General features: G+C 53.5%; 1 protein-coding gene across 3 annotated transcripts; it reads left to right on the top strand.

Annotated features, from left to right (window-relative positions):
- Nucleotides 1-1274: 1274 nt before the first annotated feature.
- Nucleotides 1275-4613, top strand: OTX1 (orthodenticle homeobox 1). 3 transcript variants are annotated; one of them, XM_024753038.1, is made up of 5 exons: nucleotides 1275-1371; nucleotides 2347-2498; nucleotides 3795-3945; nucleotides 4039-4120; nucleotides 4151-4613. In XM_024753038.1, the coding sequence occupies exons 1-5, from the start codon at nucleotides 1275-1277 to the stop codon at nucleotides 4611-4613; spliced, it is 945 nt and encodes a 314-aa protein (XP_024608806.1). The 3 variants fall into 3 exon arrangements, with proteins under 3 accessions (XP_024608806.1, XP_024608805.1, XP_024608804.1); XM_024753037.1 differs by having other exon boundaries at nucleotides 1275-1404; XM_024753036.1 differs by having other exon boundaries at nucleotides 3795-4613.
- Nucleotides 4614-10367: the final 5754 nt, after the last annotated feature.

Genomic DNA, 10367 nt, shown 5'->3' with positions numbered 1-10367 from the left:
AACTTCTTTCTTTCCCTAAACTCTCTAGCCCGGGTCCCAGGTCTGCTTTGAGTTCCTTGAAGCGGGGTAAAGCGACAGGTCCTCTGGGGTCTCAGTCCCACACCCCCAGCGCCACTTCCTGACCCCTGATTGTAGCGCCTCAGTTTGGGGGCAGCTGGGGAAGCCAGGCGTCGACCTTCCAGCCCGGGTCAGAGCGAGCTACGCCCCAGAGGCCTAGTTCTCTAGTCTCGATCGGGTCCTGCGGCCGCGGGTTCAGCTAGTAGGATAGGCGGGGAGCGCACCGGACCTGCTGCACTCAGGCCTCCCAAATCCGCCAGACACTTGGGGCACTGGGCAGGTCACCTTTTAACCCCGGCCGGGGCCCCATTGTCCGCAGCCAGGACCGGCTTGCGTTGACGAAAAACGGCCTGCGGCTGTGGCGAGGCACCGGTGACCTCGGGCGGCGTCTTAGAACCGCCACCTGTACAGTGGCCCTTTCTGGTCGCCTCTGCGGGACCTGGCCTTGAAACTGTGGTCGAGGTGTGGGTGGGATTCCGGGTAAGCAGTCTTTCAGCGGCTGGGCACAGAGAAGTCAACTGGAAGGGCGGCTGTAGGCTCTAGGGCCGGGACCCAGCCGAGGAGACTTCGGCAGGTCGCACTCTCCCAAGTGGGCAATGCGTCCTGGAGAGGCTCAGGTGCCGCTAGCCCTCCGCAGTGCCTCACCTGGGCTCTCCGGAGTCTACCTGTGCGTCCCACTTTCAAAGACGTTTGAAACAACGCCTCATGCTCTGGATCTCCTGCCGCCTGGGGGCCGAGCAAATCTTTTCTTGTGCGATGTGAGGCCCGTTCCCACCCGACCAGAATTTTGCCTAGTCTTAGCCGACTCTGCGGTTCAGGCTCTGACCTCCCAAGCTTGGCCCTGATTTTAACCTCTCCTCACTCCTAGTGTCGCCCTATGAGTGTGTGGCCCATTCCAAGCCCGAAAAGAGGAGATCGTGATCCAACTATTTTACTTTTCAAAGAAGCTGTGGTCTTTGGGCTAAGGCCTTATAGAGCCGAGTTGACCGCCCTGTACAGTTCCATAACCGGCGTCCCCTCCCCATCCTGTGACTCCTTGCCTCGGACAAGACAAGGAAGCCGTGATGGCTGGGAATGATGGTTTGCGTGTGTCTCGTGTCTCCATAGGCCGGGCCCCCAGACGCAACAGAGCTTGAAGGACTGCGCAGTGGGAGCCCCGCACTGCGCCCGGCCCCGGCCCCCTGGATCCTTCGGGGCGCCTCCACCCAGCTGTTAGCATGATGTCTTACCTCAAACAACCCCCATACGGCATGAACGGGCTGGGCCTAGCCGGGCCGGCTATGGACCTCCTACACCCCTCCGTGGGCTATCCGGGTGAGCACCGGCCCCCGCCCCCGGCCCCTGCAAGTCTTGGGGATCCCCAGCCTCCCGGGTTTAAGCACAAACTTTGTCGTGGATCGGCCTAGGGAACCGGTTGCCTAGTCTGCTTACGGTGCAGGACAGGCTGCAGGCTCGCAGGGCAGAATCGCGGGTCGGTGAGGATGGCCGGGGCGGCGAAAACGTGAGACGTGAGCCCTCCTTGCCTGGCCACACGGGCACCTTGTCTCCCGTTGTGCTCCCACTGCCAGCACAGGGTGCATTTACCCACGGATTCGATTTCTCATGGGTGGTGTGTGTGTGTGTGTGTGTGTGTGTGTGTGTGTGAGAGAGAGAGAGAGAGAGAGAGAGAGAGAGAGGAAGGATCTATGCCTTTCCCCCCAACATTGAATGAGGAATATGGACACTTGCTAGGCTCTGAGAGGAAGGGCCGAGCTTGCCTTATGCAAAGCAACTGGCTAAGCTGAGGAGGGGGGATTCTCCCTCCCTAATTAAACTGTCCTCTAGACGGGTGGCCTGCACCAACTTTTGCACTGTTGATGTGGACGACTTGAGCAGAATCCTGGCTGTCTTTTCTAGGTTCCACTCCTTCACCCCCATTTTTTCCCTCGGAAAGTGTTTTCCAGGACGTGTTTCTGCACACCCCTTCCCCACCTTCCAGCCAGGGAGAGTGTTGGGAGGGGGCAGTGAAGGAAGAAAGATTGTATAACTTCTCTTCCTTTCTTAACCTCTGAGAGGCAGGGAAGGGGGCAGCCCTGGAGTACCGGAGACACTGGCTCCCAGTCGCTCACACATGCAGTTTCTCCCACCTGTAGCTGTCAGGCTCGGCCTCCCTGGGGAGTTGTTTTTGCTCGGAGCTCGGCTTTCTTTTGCAACGGCCTGGTTCAGAGCCTGCCAGGGGCCGGTCCGCGTCCTCTAGCGCGAGTCCGCGTGGCCACCACTGACCCGACGCGCCCCCGCGTTTCCCCTCAGCCACCCCGCGGAAGCAGCGACGGGAGCGCACCACCTTTACGCGCTCTCAGCTGGACGTGCTCGAGGCACTCTTCGCCAAGACTCGCTACCCTGACATCTTCATGCGCGAGGAGGTGGCGCTCAAGATCAACCTGCCAGAGTCCAGAGTCCAGGTGCGCGCGTTCGCGGGACTTCAGGGTCGGGGGTGGGGTGCTGGGGCTGGTTGGAGAGGGCCTGGGAATGGGGTTCTGGTGTCGGGGCGGGCTTACAGGCTGGGTAGCCCCTCTTAGACTCCCCCTAGCGCTGGGCCGGGCCTGGCAGAGGGGCCAAAGTTAGAGGAGCTAGCTTAGAGCCCTGGATTCCGCCCTTGGCCCCGGGGCGCCTTTGCTATCCGAAGTGCTTTTTAGGATTGCCGGAGGACAAGTGAGGCTCCCGAAGGCAACGTGCCCTGAGAGCCCGACACTTGCCCCTGCCTCTTTGGCCGCCCCAGGACTTGGCAGTTTCCTTCCGGGTCCTGAATTCTTCCTCCGCCCTTGCCTTGTATCCCGGGGATCCTGGAAATAGAAGAGTGGGGCTTGGCCAGAGCCTGGTGCCCTGTCTGGGAGTGCGCCCCACGGGTGGCGCCAGTTTGATTAGACATTTCCTTTGCCCAGAGAGGATGCCGAACGCAAAACCTGGCTACCAGCTTTGCTGTTTCTGTTTTTGCGATGAAAGGGACCCGAAAATACTGTTCGGATTATAACTCAGAACTCTCCTCAAAGGCCTTTTATCTTGCCTTTTCCCCCCCAGAGGCTCGAGAGAACAGGAATGCCATGTCTTGTACCGGGGCCTTCCAGGAGGACTGGGAACTTTATGACTGTCCTATTTGGTTCCCCACTTGGAGCCAAGAAGTCCAACGAAATTCTGCCCAGGCTTCCTTCCCTAGTCCCCCGAGTACTGCCTCTGTTCAGCCTCCTGGCCTTGCTCCTGCTCCCATCCAAATTCTCGTCCTGCCCAGCACCTGACCTGCAGGGGCGGAGGGGCTCCGGCCTCAAACTCGGGGACTGTCCCCCACTCCGCGGCCTGCTCTGTGCCTCTCCGTAGTTTACTGAGCTCTATTCATAGAAGACAGGGCCTCCAAACATACATAGGTCTGTTGGGAAGCAGCCAACAGCATCAGTTTAGAGATGGCTGAACTTCTGGCTGGACAGACACAAATGTTCCGCCCTCCGGCAGAGTTGCGCTGGGGGTCGGGGTGGGGGGGGGGGGGGGGCACATCCCTCCTTTGCCAGAGGAGCGTCTTTGAGCAGAAGGATGGGGGAGGGTGGAGGAGCAGGGAATGCAGGGTCTGGCCGGGTCGGAGATAGGGAGGGGAGGAGGCGTCGATAGGAGAGGGATGCGGATCCTAGGCCGGGTGTTGGTCCAAGGGGCGGGGAGTGGCAAGTTCTACTCTCCCCCTGACATACTCTCCCCCACCCGGCCCGCTGCAGGTCTGGTTCAAGAATCGCCGCGCCAAATGCCGCCAGCAGCAGCAGAGCGGGAGCGGGACCAAGAGCCGCCCAGCCAAGAAGAAGTCCTCCCCGGTGCGAGAGAGCTCGGGCTCCGAAAGCAGCGGCCAGTTCACGCCGCCCGCTGTGTCCAGTTCCGCCTCGTCCTCCAGCTCCGCATCGAGCGCTTCGGCCAACCCGGCGGCTGCAGCGGCTGCAGGCCTGGGCGGGAACCCGGCGGTGGCAGTCCCGTCGTCGTTGAGTACGCCGGCTGCCTCGTCCATCTGGAGTCCGGCTTCCATCTCGCCCGGCTCAGCGCCCGCTTCCGTGTCGGTGCCCGAGCCTTTGGCCGCGCCTAGCAACGCATCGTGTATGCAGCGCTCGGTAGCCGCAGGCGCCGCCTCTGCCGCAGCCTCCTATCCCATGTCCTACGGCCAGGGCGGCAGCTATGGCCAGGGCTACCCCGCGCCCTCCTCTTCCTACTTTGGCGGCGTGGACTGCAGCTCATATCTAGCGCCCATGCACTCGCACCACCACCCGCACCAGCTCAGCCCTATGGCACCCTCCTCCATGGCTAGCCACCATCACCACCATCCCCACGCGCACCACCCGTTGAGCCAGTCCTCAGGCCACCACCACCACCATCACCACCACCATCACCAGGGCTACGGCGGCTCGGGGCTCGCCTTCAACTCTGCCGACTGCTTGGATTACAAGGAGCCTGGCGCCGCCGCCGCTTCCTCCGCTTGGAAACTCAACTTCAACTCGCCTGACTGTCTGGACTATAAGGACCAAGCCTCATGGAGGTTTCAGGTCTTGTGAGCCCAGGAGTGGGAGGAAGAGAAGAAGAAACGCAACTACCTGCGCCCTCCGTGGTCCCCGTCCAGTTGTTGCTGCTGCTGCTGCTGCACTGCCCGCCTTTGCCTCGGCTTTTCCAGACCTGAAATTTCATGCTCCCAAAAGATGCCCATTGCTGCACTGCCGCCCTCATCTTTGTGCCACTTGCTTGGGGGATGTGCAAACCCTGCCCACCCCTTGGAAGAGGGGACCGGTGCTTCGGCTTGGCCCACAAGTTCTATACGGGAGAGCTGTGTGCTCCCCTCCTCAACCCCTAACGAACTCCTAAGTCACCATCTTCTAGTCTTTCTGGACAGTTATTATGCGCTTGCAGCCTTCGGAGGCTCTTCGCTCTGACTTGCTGTTTGAGCCCTACACTTTAATTTATTCTTTCTGGACACTGGAGTCACTAACTGGCATGTGTCTGCCTGTTGGAGTGCACCCATACTCTACTCCAAATCAAAACAACCACTAAGCGTTTCTCGCGTGCAGACTGCCGCCCCTTCAGCTGCCCTAAGCTCCGCTCCCCGCCTGCAGACCAGAGCTTCCCGGCGTTTCCTCCTCCCCAGCCGGATGCGCTGGGACGAGGCCCGGAGGGAGGAGCGCACCCATAGCCTCTCGCGCACAGCCCCGCCCTGCGTAGAACTGGCTCAGTCTTCCGCTTCGGCGGGAATGCTGTATATAGTCAGGTCCGTTCCAGGGACCACTTAAACTTTTTAGTTGCTGTTGGTTGAACTGAGCATATCTCGTCTTAGAGTCCAAGAAATAGAACTTTAAGATATATACAGCATATATATATACACATATATATATAACAAAAGCAAAAAATATTTTCCCTCTGTCCCCTTTCCTCTCTTCCTCAAACGATGGCGCTTTTACTTTTTCAGTTGTTGCAAAGCTTCCCTGCCCTCTCACACCTTCTCCCTCTGTGTATTTATTAAAGAGAATCGTTTGGTTTCAGGAAGCTGCGCGCGGAGGATCGGGAGGGTCTGGGAGTGTGAAGGCAAGAGCCAAGTCAGGGTACAGGGGAGGGGGCTAGTCTGGGCCGGGGCGCAGGACTGAGCCCTTCACCAGGTCTAAGCACAGGGTCGCAGTTCCAGTTGAGATCAAAACCAAAAGAAAACAAAAAATAAAAATACAGCATTATGGAAAAACAAACAAACCCAGGCCCCAAACCCCGGTTCCAATTCCTCTGTCGGCTTCTCTCTCTTTAAACAACCCTGTTTTGTCTAGTGAGTTTTTAGTGCACCTTCATTCTTTGAAATCTGCGGAGGACCCACGCCTGTATATCAGTTTTGGCTTTGGCCTTTTCGTCCAGTAGGTGGGAAAGTAATTTGTAAATTTGATTTGTCCGATGTGAAGATCGCAAATTACTTGTTGAAATGTAAGGCAGTCCCCTTCCGCCCCCTTTATCTACATTATTTCCCGAAAATAAATGCAAATTAATGAACGGCTTGTCAGTGTTGCTCTTCTGCTTCCAGCCCAGGTCCTGGTCTTGGGTGGGTGGAGGGGACTAAAAAGAGGAACCCCCCCGTGTAAATAGCCCGCGTGTTAATAACCTGTGTGAAGCTGGAGGCCAAAAAAATGCTCTCCTAGGGAGGGTCCCCCCTCCCGGTCAGCCCGGCCTCTTCCCCCAGGCGTTTTGACCCCGTATCCCCTCTCGCCATCCAGGACAGAGACAGGTGTCAGGACTCAATTCCCGAAGCAATTCCTTTCTCTTCAGAGGCAGGAGCCTGGCACTGATTTCTTCACCCTAATTGCCTGCACCAGAAAGAAGAGGGGGAGGGGAAGAGGGTCGGGAGGCGGGAAAGGATAGGTCTGTAATGCTCTCAGAGCTGAGCCAAAAAGGAAAAGAAAACAAAACGACAAAAAACCGATCCGTGTCTTGCATGTTGGCAGCAGACGACCTTCCTTTCTGCTGAGCTGTCCCCGGTGGCTTCACGGAGGCCGGGGGAATCCGAGTCATCCCTTCCACGTGCTAAGATGTCCCTTTAAACCCTCAGACCGTGCCAGAAGTAGCCAAAATATCTTTGCTCGTATTGCTAAGTTTCTTTAAAACGCAAACACAAAATCTAGAAAAGTCGATAGGGACGCGTTTCACTTTGGCAGGGGAAGAAGACTCCTGGCTCACACAAGGGGGTTCGGAAGGACGGTTCCACCTTCCCCTGAGGAAGACAGGGGTAGGGGTGGGGATGGGGTGAGATGATCCTCCAGAAGACCCAGAGTCCATACTCTGGTCTGAAACCTCCTGGGTGTAAGGCTCAGAAGCTGCTCAACTTGTCCATGGGCGGGAAGGAAATAAGGAAACAACGAAAAGTTTCCTGCGAAGTGACCGACACACCCTATTCTTTTCATTCCGTGTAAGACTTGAGAACACAACGTGAGGCAGGGTTTGGAGAACGACCCCCTCCTCCAGGGTCCCGCGCCGAGCTAGGTCTCAGTGCTGCAAGCCCCGACTGAAGGGAAGCCCTCTCGGCCGCGTATTCCCTCCGGACTCAGTAGGCCCGTCTCGGACTCCGTAGGCCCGTCTCGGACTCCGTAGGCCCACGCCTTCCCACCCAACAAGCCCAATATCCCCGACTACTTAAAGGCTCGCAGGAGGGCGCAGCCACGGCCCCTCCCAGCCTGCCCCGCGGCGCTACCGGTGGAGGGCGACCCACCGCGCCGGTTCGGTGTGCGCCGGGGCCCCTGAAATGCGGGGCCCACACGTGCCAGGGAGTCCCGGCCGGCGCAAAGAGGCTTCCAGCTCGCGCGGCACAAGCCTGGGCACCGGGGCTTCAGGGCCTACCGGGCGCTCTCCTCAGCCGACCCTGCCTGGCCTTCCCCAGGGCCGCCCTGGTTCACGCAGCCGCCGCCAGGGCCGCTCGAGGGTCTGGGCTGCCTCCCGCCGCAGCACCCTGAGGCGGGTTCTGTGCGGCCCAGCGGTCCTCTTGGCTACGCGGTGGAATGAAACCACGAGATTCGGCTCTGCACCCGCTCGGACAACCGTGTGGCCTCCGGAGCAAGGTACTCAACCCCCTGGGGCTCAATTACGTCGCATTTGTTATTTGGCCCAACTCTGTCGGGGTTGTTCCAGAACCTCACACTTTGGGCCGAGGCTGCGGGCACTTAGGTGAGACGTATCCCCGTGGCCTGGCCCCTCGGCGGCTTCCAGAAGCTTCGGTGCCCACGTACTCAGACAGACGGGGACCAGCGGCCGGGCGCACGGAGGCCCGGCGGGAGTTCCCGCCCGGGGGACTAGGCCTCGAGAAGAGGCACGTGCTTCTTCCAGGGCCTCCCAGCCTGTGCTGAGGCCCCGCGGCGCTGAGTGGAAACCGGGAGCGGGAAGGCCCTGGGACAACTCAGGCTGCCGGGACGCGGGAGCTCGGGGGAGCGGGGAAGGTGCGTGGCCGCGGCGGGGACGGCCGGAAGTGGCCGGACTGGGTGGGGGCGCCCAAGCGGCGCCGAGTGCAGGCGGCGGCGGCGGGAGCGCGTCAGGTCCTTCCGGGCCACCTGTTACAGGCAGGTTCTCTGAGAAACGCCCTCAGCTCGCCATTCTTCTGAGGGAAGAGGTTTGTTTGGGTTTTGGTGTTAGAGACACAATGGAAGCAACTAAAATTGAAGCAATTTAAGGAGATTAAGCAACTTCAGAACACTTAGCAACGTTAAGACGTCAACAGTTTTGTTCCTTTTAGTGCTCAACGAAATCTTCATGTTTTCTACTCATGGCTTGTGTTCTCTGCTCAGACTCTGGGGGCAAAAAAGCCTACCTTACAGTGAACTTATGTGAGGTTCTTTAGGGCTAAAGGATAGGTCGTGTTTGTGTTTTTTAAATACTTTTTAAAAATTCTTAAAACCATTTCAGAAGCACCGCATTAATTTGCTGAAGCTCTGAAAAGATTCAGTGAAGTAACGTCGTTTGTTGTAGAGCTTTTCAGTATTTTATGGTTAGTAGCTACTGAGAGCATATGGAAACAACATTTCTCAACGTTGTAAATGTTTTTTTTTTTTTGGAAAAATATTCTTAAATTTAACAACTCTATGGGGTATTAAACGTGAGAGGAAAAACAGGTAAAAAGGCACCGAATGTCAGCAAATTCATGCCGGATTCAGAGACCAGAAAACCGAGAGGTTTCAATTTTTGTGTCAAAAGAAAATTACCAGTTTTTTCATATATTTTGTTCAAAATAATTTCACAGATAAATTGTGAATTTTCTTTCAGTTGTGAAAATGATAAATTCATGACTTTGGCAGAATAAATGAATGTTATTGATGTCATTAGGCAATGACAGGCACTAAAGTTTTCTTTAGAGATACAGAAATAAAATGTATCTGATATATTAAATGTAGTTAATATATACATTATTGGTAAAGAAAATCTGTATCATTACTATTCAAGACCAAAAGAAAAAAAAACACCACTTGGCTTCTGTTGCAGAATTAATTTAAGAACAGCATCAAGATATCTTTATAAAATTCCTTAATTGAAAACCTAACAAGTTCTCAAAGAGTTATTCTATATTTTCCATACTGTCTCTCCCTTCCCCCATTGTCTAAAATGAGAATGAAAAAAGCTCATTGGCTCATTAATTTTAACTAAGGAATATTTATATTCAACAATACTTATAGGAAAAACCACCAACTAAAAAAGAATACTAAGTAATAACAATGCATTGCTTATTTGACAAGGAGAAAACATCTCCATTATCTTTAAGAAAGAATCTGTTTAATTAAATGTGTAAGTGTCTGGAATATACTTATTTGAAGAAGAGGGTTTTTTTTGGGGGGGAGGGGCTGTGTTTAGTTGATGGAGCCTGATAAAGCAGTTATGCTTCTTAATCATCTTGTTGATATTTATTGATATCTGAAAAAAGAATTGGATTTTTTTGGTGGGAGAGGGGAACATGCCATTTTGACCTAGTGATTCTTTAATCATGCTTTTAAAATGAGTTGGATTTTACTTAGAACACTTTAGGTGAAGTCTTCCAGAAGTTTTTAAAAATCAAAAATATTTCCAAAAAACCTTCAGTTATTTAGGTGAAATGGCAGTTACATAAAATAGTCAAAGTTGAAACTGCTTTTAAATATATCCAGTTTTTTCTTAGGGAAAAAAATAAAGCAAAGAAATGTATGGTGTGCTCACAACTAAAATCCATCTCCTAATTTTGAAACTATACATTCTTATTTCTAGGACTATTACTTCAAAGATAGGGATATGTTTAAAAATATTTTGGAGTACTTTCTAATCAAATAGTACTTAGGCTCAATTAAATGCCGACCTATCAAAATTTAAACATTGAAAATCTGTTGTGTTTCTAAAAATTGTACCTCTCCTACCCGCTTTGAATAATTTACTTGGTGGCTAATGAAATAAAAGACACAAAGTTCCATTCCATTCCAAGTGTCATAAGTACTTTGTTTTTCAAAGGTTAATCTTTATTGAACATCTTATAAAAACTATTTTAGGGAATTTAGAAATTCTTGTCAAGTGGATTGTAAAATTAGGATTTAAGGAACTTGAGTCACAATTTTTTCAGGATTGAAGTAGAATATAAATAAATCATAACTAATTTTTCACATTTGGGGTAAAGTTAATTAAAATGTAGGAATAAATGGTCTTTGATTCAACAACTTGGTGTCTAAAGAGCTTATAAAATATTTTTAGTACACAAATATTATGTCTGTTCAAAGCTCTAAATGCTTAAAAGATATACCATCATCTGTCATAGCTATTTAAATGCAGGAATCATATTTTCTTTT

The sequence above is a fragment of the Neophocaena asiaeorientalis genome, unplaced genomic scaffold (assembly GCF_003031525.2).
Source record: "Neophocaena asiaeorientalis asiaeorientalis breed wild unplaced genomic scaffold, Neophocaena_asiaeorientalis_V1.1 scaffold100, whole genome shotgun sequence".
NCBI lineage: Eukaryota > Metazoa > Chordata > Mammalia > Artiodactyla > Phocoenidae > Neophocaena > Neophocaena asiaeorientalis.
Note: the sequence above shows the minus strand (reverse complement) of the source record. Positions and strands in the feature narration are given on the sequence as shown.